At 41.3% G+C, this 19,456-nt stretch overlaps 1 protein-coding gene across 2 annotated transcripts in view; it reads left to right on the top strand.

The window, feature by feature from the left end:
- FNDC3B (fibronectin type III domain containing 3B) overlaps nt 1–19,456 on the top strand; it is a 316,784-nt gene that overhangs the window by 209,857 nt on the left and 87,471 nt on the right. For both annotated transcript variants that reach the window (XM_045851135.1, XM_045851136.1), the window contains exons 7-8: nt 9,823–9,881; nt 18,201–18,352. In XM_045851135.1, the coding sequence (XP_045707091.1) occupies nt 9,823–9,881; nt 18,201–18,352 (211 nt within the window). The remainder of the gene's footprint in view (nt 1–9,822; nt 9,882–18,200; nt 18,353–19,456) is intronic.

Below are 19,456 nucleotides of genomic sequence, written 5' to 3' on the forward strand. Positions count from 1 at the left end.
CATTATTCAGGCCTCTGACCGTCATGTTTTGAACAACAAAGGCAGCCCATTTAGGCAATGTAGATGCCAGCTGTGTGGCTCAAAAGAATCCTTTATTTTATATAGAAAATGGAGTAATTTAAATTCCAGATAGTTTAATTTTATAAAAGACTCAGAATGAGGCAGCAGGATCAGTGAATATGATTTTGGTAAAGAATAATTTGCTTAAAAACAACTCACGACTTCTTTCACGTTGACCTTGCATTTGTGGGCTATCTGGTTCTCAGACAATTAATTCTGGAGAAAAATCTCACCCTGATAGTGTCCTCCATTTAGACATTCCCTGCTTGGTGGCCCAATCTAACGTTTCACTTTAGCTTATTCTTCAGTTTGATGCATTTAGCACACAGTCCATTTTCTTTCTTGGATTGGAGCAGATGGTGCTGTCTCTTTTGATTATCTGTTTTTTAAAGGGAAATGTTGATTAGGAGAAATAAGAAATGAAAAATGGCCAGATTAAATTGAGAGCAGAAATTACACAATCCAAGAAGAGCCAAATGCGTTCTGTTTTTCTACTTAAAGTTTACCGTGGTTCATTTTTAAGTTTATAGAGTTCAAGTTTGCTATATGTTAAGTTAAAGTGTCACATAAGATGGCTCTTGGTTTATTGGCTTTGTTTTAACTTTAATTTCGCAAAGATAGAGGAACCAGACATATTGAAGGTTTTTTTCCTTCTAGTCACATTTAACTAGTGGAGAATCTTTGAATAATTTTGGCTAAATTGTACTTGATGCTACTAAAATCTCTCACCTGTGCTCTGCACATTTTCTCATTGTTGGCCAAGTGATCTTAAACCAGAATTTTTAACAGGTGTTTGAAACAGAAGTCTGAAGAGAGTGGACCAAGAGGCGCAGAAAGCAGCTTAAAGGGGTTCCCACTGGCCACATTTGGGACAATTTTAGCATCCAAAAGAATGGTGGCCTCGGGATATTACAAATTTTGTTGAACTTAAAAAGACAGAATCCATGAGTTAGTAGACAAAGTGGGAGAGGGAACTGATGTACATAGCAGGAAGGATAGAATTAGGAACATCGATCTCCCCCTTGCAGCTAACTATTGATACATTATCTTCTGGCAAAGACCATCAGCGTTTACTATAAGCATCAGGTGAAAGAGGGAGAAGGTGCTTTGAGGACAGAGAAATATGCCTAGCAACACTGTAATCAAGTGATTACATCAAAGTGCTATAGAGGATTCTTGGTGAGAATTTTTAGCCTGAATTTAATTATGAGGAAATAGGTCACACAATCCAGATAGTGGTATATGCTGTAAGCAAAGTGGTCTATCTAGATGCTTCAAAAATATCAGCCTGAGGAAGGTAATACATACAAGGGATTTCTGTTCTAGATTAAAGGAGATTAACAACACCCCATAACTAATGCAACACATGTTCCTTAATGAGGCCCTAGATTGGGGGCAATGGGAACATTAAAAACATTATTAGAACATTTGGGGAAATTTGAATAAGGACTATAGATTAGATTTTATTCTATCAGTGTCATATCTCTTGGTTGTGATGTGATCATGATTATGTACGAGAAGGTCCTTGTCCTTAGGAAAAACATACTGAAGTTTTGGGAGTGGAGTATCATAAGATCAACAACTTCTTTTTAGATACGTTTGTATATGTGTAGATGAAATGTGAGCATGTGAGTATAGTGAAATGCAAGTATAGTGAATCTAGGTGAGAGGAATATGGGTGTTCATAGTACTCCTTCACTTTTCTAGAGATAAAAGAATAATTACAAGTCAGGTAATTTCTTGATAAACTTTTCATTTCCAAATTCTCCGGAAAAAGAGCAATATCTGTCCACCTTAAACCCATGATCCTTTCTGGCGGTAAATGATTACTTAGCAGCTACCCGCTTTAGACAGAGTGAGGGATTTTTTGGTTTTCTGCAGCCCTTCCTGTTTGCCTGATAATGTCCACCTCCTTTTACTCATTGACATTACCTGCCTGATGGATATACACATTTGAGTATGTGCCTACATAGGTAGCCTTTGTTGATTTCCTGGGTGAGGTAGGTTGGATCTTGGAGAGTTAATGACTTTTCCATATGCCAAAATGCTGGCGAGTTCTTTGGAGCCCTAGCCCTTGACATTAGCTCTGGATTTGATCCCGTGATCCGCTGATGAGCTTCACTGGATTCTGTCACCATAGATTTACTGTCTGTCCTCATCTGCAAATGCATATAGTCATATGAGACATCAGTTAAGAAAATGTGAGTGTAAAAACTTCAAAACTTGCTGTATCGATGGTATAAGTATTAAAATTCTTACTCAGATTTCACTTGTTACAAAATTGTGCTCCCTGGATGCTGCCTGTCAGTTGGCACAGCCTTATGCAAGTATTAAATATGCTGCTTGAAAAGTTTTCATTACAACACACCTTTTTGACAGTCACTCATGATATTTGTATCATTTGTTCACTCCTTCATTACAAAAGTTTTCATTGCAGGCCTTAATGAAAAAACATTTTGTGGAAATGTTTATAGATGCCAGTGCAGAAAGTAGTGTATAAACTTTAATTACCTTTGTAAGTCGTTCTATCCTGTGTTTAAGCGATTGCCTTCCTGTTACACACCCAGGGAGGGTCCGGCTTTTGCTGGATAATCATGGAGTTGAGCCTTCCCCCAAAATAAAAGAGCTATATCTGGCACAGGTTCGGGCTCAGCTAGCTAGTGCCATGGTTCAGACATGCAGAAGGAAGGGAAGGACTGGTGCTAGACTCACACTGGCCAGGCAAGCATACCTACCTAATACTTCATCCATTTTTTTGTGGGGTTTTCATTCCTGTTTAATTTGATGTCCTTAAAAATACTAGTTGCTTTTGTCTAGTTCCATTCATATATACGATTTTTGCCTTGTGAGGTCAACACAAGAATTGTTCTTAGAGCTTTTGAAAGAAACGAATATAGAATCTCCTAGTAGTTCAGGTAGAACCCAATTTACCTGACATCCCAGAAGGTGGCTAAGAGATAAACTTTGAGTTGACCTGAGAGTCAACAAGGGTGTCACATCTGGTGCTTTCTCTTGTCATTAAGGACCCAGACCTAGTTCCGCTCTTTTGTCCCTTTTGTTACCTAATGTGTCCTACAACTTTGTCTGAAGAGACCCATTTTGCCTACAGGTAGGTTAATGTGAACTTTAAAGTCCTACTTTAAAGATTAAACATTAAACATTAAAGTTTAAAGTAGGACTTTGCTCAGATTTAGGCCGGGAAAGAAAAGCATTCTTTCTACTGAATTCCAGAAATAGCAACAAAAGCTCGGAGGAAATCAGCCTCCCTTATCCCATTTACATTCTCTAGCCATCCTTCCTGTCCAGCCATGCACTCCACCTGCAGAAGGAATTCATTTCTCCTTTCTTCAAGGTTCCAGAATCTGTTTGGAACCCAGGTTACTCTTGAAAATATTTTCCTGGACTGGACGGCAACTTCACACAACATAGGTTCACCTGCCTGCTGTGGAGTTTTTTGTTTGTTTGTTTGTTTGTTTGTTTGTTTGTTTGTTTGTTTGTTTTAAAGGGTTGAGAGTCTGGTATTCCCTTGGCTATCTTTCAGAATTTCGAATAGAGTAACCACTTAACTAGCTAAATGGCTAGAGATGTTTGCCTTTGCATTTTTAGCATCAGGATGATTGACATCTGAAAATATTTCTGGAATAGGTGTCTTTGGGAATAACTGCATTGTCCTTATATTTTGCAAATTTATTCCCTGTGAGTTTATACATTTTTAATACATTAACACCACTAAATGTGGATCATAATCACTAAAAGAAGGTTCTTCAGTAAGAATTCCTACATTTGTAATTCTGTTTTTCCCCAGCATAAGTAATATTCAAAAATGAAGATAGCTGATTTGTTTTTCTGATTGGAAAGGTAATTCAATTAGCATTTTTAAGCTATCTTTCTTCATCCCCATTCATTCCCTTCAGCATTTGTAGGCATTAACTGGATAGCCAGCTTATTATTGAGTCATTTTTTAAAATCTAAAAGTATTTATTTATGTTCATTTAGTTTTACATTGAATGTTTGCTATTGATTTTAAGCCTCTTATCCCCAAAATGGGCATGACCAGAAGCTGCATATTTTTCCACGCCCCTAGTTTATTGCACGTAATTTGTTAAAAAGATTAGCTAAGTCAGCTCCTTGGCAAATCTGAGAGAGCATATTATGTTATGCCAGGCATATCTGTAAATGAGCCCTGTGGATGAGAACTAGACAGAAGGTTATAGGGAAATAATGCTGATGTCATTCCACTGGTATGAAGGAGCTGTTACAACCCTAAATGCGTTCTGTAGCAGCTAAGTGTCTAGCTGGATTTCTTTTCTAAGAAGGAAAAAATGTGAAACAAACCAAAGAAGTAAATTGTGTTTATAGAAGGGGATATTTTAATTAGTTTAGGCCTTACAGTTATTCTAACAGTCTGAACCTCAGGTTCTTTTTAGAGCAAACATAAAAACCATTATTTGTGGAAAGTTTAAATTTCACATGACACATATTCCCTCTACGTGTGGGGTTTTTTTTTTCTTTTAAATGTATTTCCCTTGCTTGTGTATTTTTTTTTAACCTTTCCTTCGCTAAAAATGTTTTATTTCTTAGAAGATTGGCTTTTAGGGGGAAGAAAGGCATAAGTCACCGAGCTGAATTCCCTCTTTCCCCTTTTATAGCATTTCCAAATAGGGTGGTTCTCAGTGGGGCATGTTTAAATGAGAGGCTCCCATCTTACTGCCTTTTCAAGAAATTACATCTCCCCAAATGTGTTTACGTCTGCAAAACAAAATGCCCCTTCTCTGTTTGGAGCTCTGTCCTGAGAGTGCCCTGTAATCCTTCAGCACCTTCACTGCAAGGAAGCGCCTTTCAGACATTAAGAAGGCAGTGATATAAAAGGTGGGCCCTTCTATCCATCCACTTCAGCTGGGGCCACAGACATAATTGAAGTGGGTGGAAAAATGGTTTTAGTCTGTTTAAACCTTGTGGCAGCTTCCATGCCAGGAGAAAGACAAAGCTGGCCTGCAGGAGTTACCCCTGGATTGATTAACATACTTACTGCAAACCATAGGGAAGAAGGCAGGAAGAGCACCTTGCATCTGAACCTTGCATTTCTGCCTCTTCTAGGACAACCTCTTGTTCATTTGCCACACACCAGTTTCTTAGAGGGAGGGAAAACAAGAACCAACATGGTTTTCTTTTTAATTTGATATAAAAGCTATCCAAAAGGCAAATGATCAGAACTATTCTTTTGTTTTGTTTTGGTTTTGTGAAGGGATTAACTATTGTTTTTCTTCTTGCTCACAATGCGGTGTTTATGTTTTGGAAAGACAGGAACAGAAAGAAAAAGCAAGCATGCATGCAAGCAGAAACATATTCTGAATATACTATGGACAGTTGGGCTCCAAAACTCTTTTATAAAAAGGGTGATAATAATTCAAAGGCTGCTCCAAGGCACAGCTAAATCTTGTGTAGGGAAAGCTAGGATGAGGTCTGAGTTAACTCAGTTATTTAGGCAGCAGAGTTGTGAATTTTGGCATTTTCATACCAGAGAGTGTTAGCTTTTATGTACAAGAGTTTATTTTATATGTGGTAACTGTCACTTTAGCTCAGTTAAACATTTTATTTTCACTTTTGTCTGTGCAAATTGTGTGCCTGGCATTTACTTACTTTTTTTCTCTTTGTCTGTGGCAGCACAAATGGAAAAGCATTAAATACATGTGGTGGGAATGCATTTTTCTCTTTTCTCTCCACATTCACAATTTAGAACCTTGGAGGAAAGAATAGTTCCAGTCTGGCTTTGATGCGCGTTTCTGCTGAGATAATAGGGTAGCGATTGTCCTGGCACTACCTTTCCTCCCCACGCCCTTCCTTTTTACTTTTGATCTCAGAATCCTTTATTGTCTCCATTCATGGCCCAGGTTTTGTTTGTTTTTTTTTTTTTTTCTTCCTTTTCTCTCATACCTTCTCCCCAGCTCCAAGGACCTTTGTTTTATTGACTTAACAGCTTCTTTGGAGTTTAAAAAGCACCAACAACACACTGGTCTCCTGGGACTTAGAGAGTCTCTGCTGCTGCCTTCTCTTTCTCCCATTCTCCCCATCCAACACCCCACCAGTCTCAAACCTCTGCTCCTCTTTCTCCACACTCTCTGCCTTGTGACTCCCATGTCTCCCTAATTTGTCATGATGCAATCAAAGGTTCCTTTTGCTTTGGGACCATGTACTAGACTTGTGGCTCTGGGGAAGACACGTCTGCTTTTGGAGCCTGTTTCTTTGTCCCTCTTCCTCATTCCCCAGTCAACAAAGACACCTGCAGGTGTTGTACTCAGTGCCAGAGATGAAAACTGGGCTGTGCAAGGTAGACTTCAGTCTTCTCTGCTGCTGTAAAAGGGAGCAGAGAACGTCCATCTTGCAAGGGATGTTGTCAAAATGAGTGGGGTGATGGTGCGTTGACGAGCACAGGAGTAAGTGCTCAGAACTGCCAGCTCTCGTTATTACGGTAGGACAAACGGGAGGTCATGGCCCCTCCCTGGAAGTCGTGTTTATCTGAGGACCTTTCACTACTGTTACTGGCTCTTATCTGAAACCCACTCTCTTCCGCTTTATACACATTTTTTTCCTTTTCTAATCAAACCTTCTTTCCCATTATTCCTTTTTTGCAAAAGCATAACTATTTCTTTTGTCACCAATGTTTGGAAGCTGGCTGGGGGGAGGGTCTCTGATTTTTCTTTTTCTCCTTTCTTTCATGTCTTAGTACACTGTCCTGAGATTCTTCCTTCCCAGAGCTCTTTAATCCTTCCCATTTTTGTTGAATAGGCGATCATCTCTGTTCTAGGCTAAATCAAGGCTGGGCCTGGCCTCTTGTTCTTCTGCGACCCTTTCAGTGTGTCCGTCTTGACAGGAGGAAACAGGGGCCTCCCTGAGCTGGCATTGGGAGGTATCCAGCTACGTGTGTGTTTGAAATCATAGGGTCTTTCAGATTCTGGGAACACCAATGACTGAAAAAGTTTTGTCTTTAACAACTGAACTGGTTGTTTTATTGTAACTGTGCTGATGCTTCATCTGTTGTTGTTTTTACTGACACTTCAAGGCACTCAGTACTTATGGTTTACTTAGTAGGAGCTTCCAGAACAGGTGCAAGTATATGCGCTTTCCACTTTTGGGTATACTCCATTATTATCTACATCTCAACATAAATACCTGATTAGAAATGAGCTTGTGACATTTGGTCTTTGGAAACGAACTTTCTATTAGTTATAATTTTAAAAAATAGCATATTTCTACTAGCTTATTTCTTTTTCTCAACAAAACAAAGGTGAGCACATTCTACTGAATAGAATGCAATGGGGAAAATATGAAGAACTGTTCTCTTTATAGTTTAGGTTGGTGCCAACTATAAATTCTTATTTTTTATGTATTCTTATTAAAAATAAGAATTTTTAAAATTCTTATTTTTTATGGTTTATCGACTTAGTCCACAAGTACCCATTGAGCTTGGATTGTGTTGGAACTGTGCTGGGTGCTCGGGCTAACTGGTGAGCATGTCCTGCACCGGTGTCAGCAAGCTGCAGGCTCCCTGTGGCCTGTTCCTGTGTGCTTCTCAGGCAAAGATCTTTTAAATGGCCATAGAAACAAAGGAGAATGTGGCAGTCCTGTGTGGCCCAGAAAGATTAAAAAATTTACTGTCTGGGCAAAAAAGGGGAAAGGGATTAAGAGGTATAAATTTTGAGTTATAAAGTAGATAAGTCATGGAACTGTAACATATAGTACAGGGAGTGCTGTCAGTATTATCGTGATGACTTTGAACAGTAACAGAGAGGGTTGTCGAAGTTATTGTGGTGATGACTTGTAAGGTGTATAAATGTTCGATCTTTATGTTGTAACCCTGAAACTAATAGTATATGTCAGTGATACTTTAATAAAAAATGTAATTAGTTAAAATATTTACTATCTGGTTATTTACAGAAAAAAAAATTGTCTGCTCTGGCCGTATATAATCTCCACCTTCCAGAAGCTTATACTTTGGTAGGAAAAGACAAGTCATAAACAAGGGAGCATATAAACAAGAGGATTAAATTTCAGGTTTTGATAAGTGATAGGAAGACTATAAGTAGGATATGAGAATGACCACAGTGGTGGGGCAGGGGCTGGGAGTTGAGAGGGCATTCTTTGCAAAGGTGACATTGAAATTAGACATGAACGATGAGAATGAACAGTCCTGTGAAGAGCTGGGCTTACTGACCTCTCACTTCCTAGTTCAGTTTCCATCATCTCCACATGCCTGCTTGTCCACAGAGCTCAGCTAGATGGTGGTCCCTAGGAAGCTTATAGAATCCCCTCTTTCAGGTTTTACTCACCACAGCACCGATCACATTGTAATTGTCTATTTGCTGTCCCTCTCCACCCTCACCCCAACCCCCACTAGACTTGAAATATCTTGAAGGCAAGGACATATGTCTTGGTAATCACATAGCCTAGCATTTAGTTCATGAACTAGGTTTAACAGTTAAGTAAATCTATAAACTCAAAATTAGGTTCCATCAGGCAGGTTTTGAAAGTCAGAAGGTTCCGCTAGCAAAACAGATTCTTAAGTTTAAATTCTAACATGTATCTTTTTTTATATACAACCTTCCTACCCTATCCTCCCTATTTCTAGCAATTCCCCTCTTTCGTTTCTAAAATAGTTCTTGCCCTTCTCCAAAACTTGCCCATCTCCTCATCTAATTAAAAGATATCATCATTCATCCAGTTCAGAGGCGGCAAACACAAGACCCGAGGGCCACATCTGGCCCTCCACCTTGTTTTATCCAGCCAGGCACCTTGTTTCTACCCAGTGGCAGTGCCGAGCTCCTTGCCCGTAGTTGAGGAGTAGTTACATTTATACAGTCCTAAAATTACATTCAGCCTTTTGAAGGCAACCATGAGGCTGATGTCGCCCCCAGTCAAAATGATTTTGACACCCTTGATCTAGTTGATTAAGCCAACATCTAGGGATAATTCTTGAACCCTGATTTCTTCTCATTCTCTCACCCCTGCCCATCATATCCAGTCCTTTGGCACTTTCACCTCCCTAACCAGTCCTATTCTCACCGTCTGTACTACCATCCCCAACCTAGGCCAGCTTTATCTTTCACCTGCATCAGTGCAACCATGTCCTGCCTGGTCATTGTGCTCCCACCCTTACCTTCACAGGTCCATTTGTCATGCAGAAGCCAAACAGAATTTTTTTTTTTTTGGTTCACAGGCCAGCACTCATTCCACTGAGCTACACCAGCCAGGGCCAAACAGAGCTTTTCAGACTCAAAATAAGATCATGTCAGCTCCTCTACTTAAACACTCCAGTGGCTGCCCATCCTACTTAGAATAAAAATTGAACTCAAAAGCCTGAATTCACAGCCCTGCATGAACTGGCTGGCACCTGTCTCTTCAGACTTGCCTCTTCCTTTCACTCAGTTTCCAGCTGTACTGGTACCTTCCTCTTCCTCCTTTGCCTTCTTAGGACCTCTATTCCCTGTTGCCTATTGAACTATTAGGTGGAACTCAGTGTTAATTTCATCAACTTTGTGAGTATGTAAGCCAATGTAGTGGCTAGTTAGCACAACCACAGTGAAATCCCCATTTCACCCCATTCCTGATTTTTATTATCATGTTTGTGGTACCAGAAGTTGATGATAACAGGCAACTGACTGAATGATAACCTTTGGTATGGGTCTTGGGGAAGGTACTTGACAGCCTTACTGCCTTCTAACAGTATTAACTGTTTTTTTCTCCCCCGCCTCTTTTTCCATGCAGAGTATGAGTTGGAAGTAAAGAGGGTGCAAGACATTCTTTCGGGAATAGAGAAACCACAGGTATGTCTTCTGGATGTCTCAGCATAAATGACACTTTCTTAAGTATTTCAAGTGTGCTTTTCTTTCACCACATAGTAGGTAAGCAAAAGGGCCCCTTCCCATTGCAGATTATTCATAAACTATGAAATAGTGCTGCTATTAATGGAGCATGAAAATACAGAACAGAGGTCTTCTGTGTAGTTGTAATCCACTGAAATGTCCTCTGTATTTAGGTACTCTGAATGCAGTGAGGTATTCTTCATAACCTCCAAAGGTACAGCGCCGCCCCCCCCCCCCCCCCCGATCCCTAAGGTCTACAGAACAGTTTTCTTTCAGTAATTTTCTTTTACCTATGTAAATGCAGTAGTAAGTTTTGAAAATCTCAGTAATTCCAAGTATTTTTCCAGGTAAATTTCAAAAAGATACTTAAATATTGGTTGAGAAAAACAAGTCCAAAACATTGAGTGTAATGTCAAGGGAAAAAAATTGGTGGTAGTGGTGATATTAGGAGGTTTTAAGCTTGATTTTGCCAGGTGCTCTGAAATTGAAGGGAAAAATTCAAAATGTTGATTCAGCCTTTCATCTGAGATTAGAGAGCCAAGTTCTTGGGAGTGTTTTTTTCCCCCAAATGGGAAAACCTTGATTCTTTCTGTGTTTGAAATACTGAGGCTTTTTAACAGAAGAGTCCAAACATGCCTCAGGGTACAGTACATAGCTGAGTTTGATTAAACCTAAAAGCCTGAGGTGTGTTGGAGGAGGGGCACAATGCGGTACTTGTAGAGGAGTGGGGTGTTGGTGTTGGGTTGGGGAGTCTGCACTTACCCTGCTAAGGAGCAGGTTGCCATTTAGAGTTTTTGAGCAAAGAAGTTATGTAATCAGGGCTGTATTTTCAGAACATTCAGACAGTTGGCTGATGCATTGGAGTGAGAGGAGGATGGACCCAGGGAGACGTGTCAGGAGTCTGTTACCATAGTGCTGGTGAGAGGCTGTGGAAGTCAGAATTAGGTCGTGGCATCGGTCGTGGCATCAGCCGTGGCAAGGGGAGGGTGGATGCTAGAGCCATTCTAAGGAGAAATAATAAGGAGACACCTTATTAGGTGTCATGATGACTGGGCTTTTGGGCTTAGATGCTTCCTTTTAGTCGCTTCCTCTAACGTGCTCCCTGATTGCTGTATCTGCCCATTGGGTGGGATACTCCACACAGTACTGTGCTCTGCGTGTATTTAGTGCACCATACTCCACTTACTTGTTTCTGTATCTTCCCCTGTAATCTGTGAGTTCTCTAGAGTAGGTTCATGTCTGTGTCCCTTTCATACTTTTGGTGCCATTCGTAGCCACGTGAAGCTTGTTTTATCAGCAGAGCAGGATAAACCAGAAGGATAAACACAGTGGGCAGTTGCAAGTGTCTGGTAGGTCAGCACGGTGTGGAGAGCGTATAGCAAGATACCGATGGGGAGAGCACATGCATGGGAATGATCCAGTCATAGGAGTGGGTGATAGCTTTGGGGGTGGGTGCGGGCTGCAGTACAGAGGGAGACTGGAAGGGCTTGAGGGCAGAATCATAAGATGAGTTTACATATACAGTTCAGCAGAAAGAAAAAAACTCTATGAGGAAAACAGAAGTCATAGTCAGAGAGAGAAGGCAGAGCAGCAGTTCAGTGGATTGTCCCAGGTGTATTCGCATAACTTCACAGCCTTGTCTCTGTCACACATACATGGTGTTTTTTTGAGTTATTCCTAGCTGTTTCTCTACTGCAGAAGGGACAGAGTCCATGCTTCCTGGGGATCACATGGTTCTAGCAAGATGAAAGCAATATTGAAGTGCATCAGTCTTTGCCTTGATTCTGTCTACAGGATTAAATAGATCTATAAACTCAAAATTAGGTTCCATCAAGCAGTTTTTGAAAGTCAGAATGTTCCCCCACTAGGCTAAAATCAAGGTGTCCACAGGATTACATTCCTTACTGGAGACTCTGGGGGTAAGCCAGATTCCTTGCCCTTGCCGCCTTCTAGAAACTGTCTGCGTTCTTTGGCTCGTGGCCTCCTTCGTCCTCCTGTCTCCTTCTCTGACTCTGACTCTCCTGCCTCCCTCTTTCACGTACAAAGTTGGGCCCCGAAAGATAACCCAGCTTAGTCTCTGCTTCACAGGATCCTTAATTTAATGACATCACCAAACTCCCATTTTACCTTGCAGGGTAATATGTTCACATGTTCCAGGGATTACAGTGTGGACATCTTTGGGTGGGGGGGTAGGGGTGGGCAACATTATTCTGCCCACACCATCCCCTGGGCCCCATATACACCTTGGTCTGGTGACAGTCCATTCCTTTTCCCAGGCCAGTTAGTTATTTACACCGTTTTTCTTCCTTCCTTCCTCTCCCTCTCTCTCTTTACCTTTCTCTGTCCGAAGTTCTTATTTATGATTTTTTTTTTTACCTTCACCTGAGGACATGCTCATTGCTTATAAGAGACAGAGGAAAGGAGGGAGAGAAACGTCGATGTGGGAGAGAAATGTTGATCGGTTGCCTCTCGCACGCCATCCAGAGAACGAACCAACAACCTAGGCAGATGCCCCTACCTGGAGTTGAACCTGTATCCATTCGGTCTACAGGGTGACACTCCAACCAACTGAGCCATGCTGGCCAGGGCATGATTGTGTCTTATCTTTGTGCTCCTCACGCCTAGCACTGTCACATCGTGAAGCCTTAACAAACATTTGCAGGGCAAACGTGTGGCAGACTGCAGTGGTTGCAGCTGGGCTCTGGCAGGTGAGAAAAATGTCTGAGGACTGGCCGGCATTAGGTGAGGCTCAGCCAGCCTGGCGGAATGTGGGGATGGCCCGGCGCCAAAGCCCGAGGCAGCAGCAGGAGGGCAAGGGCCTGTGCTGTACAATCTGGTTCTCTGGGTTGGGGTCCAGCATGGTCATTAACTGTCTTTGTGACCTTGAGTAAGTTATATAACCTCCCTGAGTCTAGGTTTGCTCATCTTTGAAAGGCAGGATAATAAATACCACATGGGATGGAGAAGCAAATTACATACTATTTACAGAGTACTTGGAATGGAGTATGGAGTATTTCTTTATAGTTTATAACATATCATTAGGGAAAAATGAAAGTCCCTGTTACACTCGGAAATGTGAAGGAGGGGTGTCTGGCCACCTTGTACAGAAAGAAGGGAATTGCCGAAAGTCCTGCATGCAATTGTATAAAGCATTGTTCTTCATTGTTTTTCTTTCAGCCACATCTGGAAACGCCACTAAATAAGAGGCATATATTTTTCTTTGAGATTTTGCAGATGATTTGTTTAATGTGTCAAAACAGTATTGAGGACTTGTGGATTCCAGTCATCCTTTTAGAATTTTGGGGATCCTGAATTAAGCAAGTTACTTACTTTTCAGAAACCCAGATACTGTAAAGATCCAAATATTTAGTCATTGAGTAAACCAGGATACAAATATAATGGATATTTGTCCTGAGACTAACAATTAGGTGCCTTGGGGACTGTACTCACAGCCACTGCTGCACTAGAGAAATAAGCTTAATACTATTCTCAGTGGTGTAGGAATTAGCCTGTATTAGTACCAGCCACCTCCAGCCTAGTGTGGTGTAATCTGCTCGGCTGTGGGTGCTACACGAAGTCTTCCACATACTGCTGGGCTGTTCATTTTTATGATGTAAGTAAATGTCACCTGAAATTGTGTTTTCTGCATTGTTTCCATCTGCTAACATTTAGCTAATAGAAAAAATTGATTTGTTGGCTCCAGAAGTGAGGAAACAACTAAGAGGAACAACTGTCCTTCCAAGAAGCGATTCTTCCTTGAAAGATAAACAGCAGTATGTCTGGAAACAGATTTTAGGTTTTTAGCATTTAAGGATTTGCAGAAACATATGATTGTGAAAACCCTGTATTTGAATGTCCTTTATTCCTTTGAGTGATGACCTCTGTGACCTTTTCCTTTTGAATTTTCCTTTGTGTTATTATTTTTCATGATGGTGCTTTTGAAGTGAAGCCAGTATTTTTATGGTATTTATGGTCATGTTTCTTTAACATACTTACTAATTGGATCAGCAGACCACCCACATAGTGAAATCCAAAGACCAGACCAAATTTAGAAGCTACTAACTAACTTAAGTAGAAATATTTTTAAACATGACAATAACAAATTTATTAACTTCATGAGAGGAAATGGTGTTTTTGATCCAAATAACACCATTTGTATCTCGTATCGCCTGGGAAGAACAGGAGAGGAAGGGAACTAAGGGTTAGATATCGAACAGCTACCAAATAATGCAGTCCTGTCATTCCGAATGTGTGCACACAGATGCTTTTAACTAACAACTGTTCTCAAGTGGGAATCTCCATTTGGTAAATACACAGGCAAGAATGATTTCCAGTCAGTGTGTAATCATTTAGAAGTAGTTGGTGGTTCTGGAGTCCTTCAAGATACTTTAAAGTAGTGTAATTTAAATAATTTCTGTGCAGACTTAACACAAGTGACCCACACAAGAGACCAGTATATCACTAGGGCCGAGACATATGTCAAATTGGGTCTTGTCCAATAAGTCTGTATTTAGAAATCACCACTTTAATCACCATCACAAAAGGGATCGACTGCTATTTATGGCAGAGTAATTAAACATCAGAAAGTCATTTAGTTTTGTGGCCTCGGAGCTTCTATTTTTGGGTAACAGCCATGACAGTCACTGTGATGATCAGATTAGCCGTGCCCCAGTTCAGCTCAGTGGCCACTGCTGGTGAGAAAATTCCACCCCAGAGAGGGAAGCTTGTGTGAGCATGCAGTTGCTCAGAAAGAGGCCTGAACCCAAGCGGATTTGCTAGAGTTCTGAATCTCTCATCAAGGTTATCACCTCCCTGCACACTTGGCGGAAATGCACATCTGATGCTGAGGATTCCCTTTTACGTGGCATTCTCTTGAAAGGCACCATGTAATTTGCTGGCATCAGCCTTGAAATGGGAGTGAGTTCCAAGTTCTAACAGAGACAAAGCCTTCTTTCTCTCTGCTTCCACTGCCTAAAGAAAGGAAACCTGAGGCCCAGGAATCAGTGAAAGGGAGGCAGCCACAGCGCACAGGAGGGGTTTGGCCCCATAGCCGTGGCAGTAATCTAGGTGGCAGGCTGGTTGCTTAGCTCGAGGAAAAAATTCCCAGAAGCTGCTGTCCTTTGAAAGTGATGCCGAGTTCTTAGTGCATTTCTGATAGGCTGTCCGTCAGAAGACTGCGTTTGCCCGGAGAGCCGCGTTCTCCGTGTTCTCTGTGTTGCACAGGTGTCGGCTCGCCCATTTAAGGCAAATCTAGGGAGAAGTTGGACACAATTTTAGTTGATGCTCCAAGTGTTGTGCATCACTGTTAGGTTAAGTAATAATTTAACCATGTCCAAAAGGAAAATCGTAAATTCTTAGTAGCTGATGGAAAAGATAGGCTAAAAGGTTGTGAATCGATGAATCCTTGTTCAGCATCTGAAGTGCTTGCTTCGGACTGAATTGTTTTGAGACGTGATGGTATTTCACACCACCAGTCATGGAATCAGAGTTACTACCCACTGTGCTTTTGGAATTGTGCAGAGCAGCCATTTATCACCTCAGTGGAAGGTTTCCCAGTACCTAGTCAGCCACCTTTTAAATTATGAACTGAACTTTTCATAGCAAAATATCTCCTTTTAAGTTAAAAATCAAATCTAGTACTTAGTAGCTCAAGATCACTCATTGGTGGCATGTGAAGGAATTCAGCAAATACTTTGGTGTGCACAGTGGAAATGCTGTCTTAACATGGAGTCAGGGGAACGATGCACAAATGACCAAGCAAAGCACAGTACAGTGCAAAAGGTGCCAAATACAGGTAGCAGCAAAATGCAGCCCAAGCACAAAGAAAATAGTGGTTGATTCTGAGCAGAAGGCCAGACAGGACGGCACAGCAACCTTTCCTGAATCAGTCACAAACTGCTGCTGTGGGTCCCTGCGCTCCATGTGTCCCCTACAAGGCCCCCCACGCATCTGTTTCTCTCCACTGGGTTGGTGCTTCTTGAGGTAGAGCTCGTATCTTAATCACCTGTGTGCCCACAGGCCCTCACAGGGTGAGGGATGAGGATTAAAAGAATAAACAAAAGCAGCCTTTGAACTGGGTCTAAAAGAAGTTTGCTAAAGCCAAGAAAGCAAGAAAGTCAAAAGCCAAGTCCCAGAGTTTTACAAAGGGGCGGCATCCTGAAGGCGTGTCACAACTGCACGGCAGAGGAGGGGTGCAGCAGGAGGCGCGCTGCTTGCCTAGAGCCATAGCGAGAAGGCGTGGGTCTGCCTTGGCCAGGTGGCTCAGTTGGTTGGAGCATCGTCCCATACACCTAAAGGTCATGGGTTTGATCTATCACCAGGGCACATACCTACGTCGTGGATTCTGTCCCTAGTCAGGGAGGGAGGCAACTGATCGATGTTTCTCTCCCTTCCTCTATTTCTCTCGCCTTTCCTCCCCCCCCTCCCTTCCTTTCTCAAAAATCAGTAAACATATCCTTGGGTGAGGATATTTTTTTAAAAAGAAGGCTGGATTGATTCTGTAACAGTGTGTCATCAGAGGTTTTAGAAAGATGTGTAATGCTAGTTTACCATTCACTGACCCCTATATCATAAACTCGGACTGTCTTATTACTCCCTTTGATTTTTATTTTTTATTTTACAACAAACATTTACTAAGAAACCACTACTCACGATTGAATATGACTTGGGCCCTGTCTTTAGGGTGCCCCACAGTGCAGTGGAGAAGGTAGAGATTTAGCGTCAGCATGGTCAGCAGTAGTAGAGATATCAACCAGGTTCTGTGGACAAGAGGAATGGTGATGGGTGAGATACTTCAGGAAAGGCTATTTGGGGATAGTGAGGCTAGGCTGGCTCTTACAGCGTGAATAGAAGTTTGATTAGATAATTGGTTACTTATATATCATGACTATATCTGTGCAGACCAGAAATGCTGTGGAACAGTCTGCAAAAAATGGAATGAGTAACAGGCTGAAAAGGGAGACTCAGTTTTCATTTTTACTCCTCATACTTTTAAATAATTTTATATTACATCTTAGCACTCTTTATGTAGATCAGATAATGACAGATGTGGAAGACAAAAAGATGGATATGGAGCAGTTTACATATCTCCATCCACAGCCTGATACTCTATAGCTATAAAGTATGAACATGAAGCTTTGGTGTCTATATTAACTCTTAGTTGGTTTTTAATGTTATCCAGAGAGCAACAAAATAACCTCTATAAAATTAGAACATTAAAATTCTGTTCATAGAGTGATTTTACAGAATTAGACCACGCATTAGGTTGGGTTTCTCCAGAAACATTTTGAAAGTAAGTCATGTCTATGGGGAGGTGTCCCAGGTGAGGAAGGGAAAGAAGCCAGCATGGGGTCTGGAAGTGAGCTGGCCACCGCTGTGGGCAGCCGGTGGGGAGTCCACTGAAGATAGCTGGCAGATGGTACAGAACGTGCCCTAGGGAAGTCCTTAGTAAGGGAAGGAAGTTGGGGTACTTCAAGCCTCAGACTGCTGTGTTCAAATGACGTTAAACCATAAAGATGGAAGCAGAGCTTGCAGAGGTGAACTGTCCACCTCCACACACGTTTGTACCCCGTCGTCCTGGGCCTTGGTATCCAGGGAGCCCACAGGACTTGAAAGCAGCTTCATTCGTAAGGTACAGTGAGTGGGTCCGCAGATAACCTCACTTTGCTCAGTTCAGCATCACTCCTTTATACTGTTGTTGAAATGCCACAGAAACTTATTTATATCAGTTAGCCTATGGTAAAGTTGGTTTTGTTAGGTTTTGTTATGCATCATTTTCACTTAAAGTTGCAGAACCAGTTGACAATGTTAAGTGATTACTTGCTGTATTAGCCTTGCAGAATAATTCTGCACCACCCAAGGCTTTGGAGGCCCCAGGAAGGTACCTTTGGGTATGGCTTCTTCCACATAATGTTATAGAATCTTGATCAGTGAAGCCTTATGTTCAGATTTTCACCTTTAACCAATTACCAAACATGACAGATTATCTTATTTTCTGCAGCATGGGGCAGGAATTACAAAGGACTGGGTCAGGGTGTGCGGTATGAGGACAGATGTTGCAGGCGCTGTATTGTGGACACGAGGGCCTGACGAGAGAGCACAGCGCCATGGAGGGTGCTTGTCTGTGCTGTCAGTAAAGTGGAATTGTCACCTGGAATTAAATCCAAGGGAAAGGGAGTCTCTTACCGCCACCGCTAATCCCAAAAATGTCATTGGAAGAAGTAGAGTTTGATTTAGTGTGGAATGGATTTGAGTGGTTGTGTTTATGTTTTTCTTCCTCAGGTTTCTAACATTCAGGCAAGAGCAGTCGTGTTGTCCTGGGCTCCCCCTGTTGGACTTTCATGCGGACCCCACAGCGGCCTTACCTTCCCCTACAGTTACGAGGTCGCCTTGTCCGACAAGGGACGCGATGGGAAATACAAGATAATTTACAGGTGGTGTATATTATTCTCATGTATTTCTCTGCAGCGTAATAATGAAACTGGGGCCATTAAGGAAGAGAAAAAACAAAAGAAAATTGGAAGGCTTTGCAGATTTTCCTTTAAATTGTTCATTTAAGAATTAGTGATAATTACAAAACAAACAAACAAGCAAAATATAACCAAAGACACCGAAATTGGGAACAGGCTGACAGTGACCAGAGGGGAGAGGGGAGAGAATTTCAGGGGAAGGGGGGAAAGGTTTGAAGGAAAAGGGTAAAGGATACATGGACAATAACAAGGAGGGAGGGGTGGAGACGGGAGGGGAGGGCTAGGGGTAGGCTGAGATGGGGTAAAGGGCAGAAAACTTCTTGAACAACAATTTAAAAAGAATTAGTGATAATTAGAATGTCAAGAGTTGATTTTGTCTAGAGTAATTAATCAGAAATGACTAATTATAAAGCTATTTGGTGTTGGTGAAATACATCATTTCATTTTTTTTAGCTTGTCAGTATAGAATTAATGAAAATTTTCTATTAATGTCTATCAGGGAAAAACATGACCGTGACTTTTAGTTTTTACCTATATTATATACTCATATGATTACCCCTTTTTAGACTCAGGCCTATAACTAGTTTTTTTTTTTTTTAATTTGCAATACATTTCATGGTTATATGAAACAAAAATGACACTGTAAGTTTTATCTTCCTTAATATTTTCTATCCTGTAGTAAAAATTACTTTAAAGTGTTTCATGGCAAGGCTTTCTTAAATGCCCAGACGTTTAGCACACAGAATAAGGGATTATCTTCTGCTTTATGGACTCCCAGGTGTTAGCCATTCAGATGATTTACAACCATGTTCTGAAGGTGATAAAGTTTTTTAGGGTCAAGTCTTCTCTGTAATTGTAGGGACTGGGCACATTTGCAGGACAGAAATCAGAGTTGGTTTTGTTTTAACTACGTATTTTTCAGACTATAAGATGCACTCCCCCCCACCCTCCATTTGGGAGGAATGATGGTTGTTTATGCTACTGCTAAGTTCTGTTTACATTTACCTTGGTGAAATACTATGTTATGTTATTAAATATTTTACCACATTTTTTGCTTCAAAAGTTTTT

The sequence above is a fragment of the Phyllostomus hastatus genome, unplaced genomic scaffold (genome assembly GCF_019186645.2).
Source record: "Phyllostomus hastatus isolate PE091 unplaced genomic scaffold, TTU_PhHast_1.1 phas_contig_86, whole genome shotgun sequence".
Classification (NCBI taxonomy): Eukaryota; Metazoa; Chordata; class Mammalia; order Chiroptera; family Phyllostomidae; genus Phyllostomus; species Phyllostomus hastatus.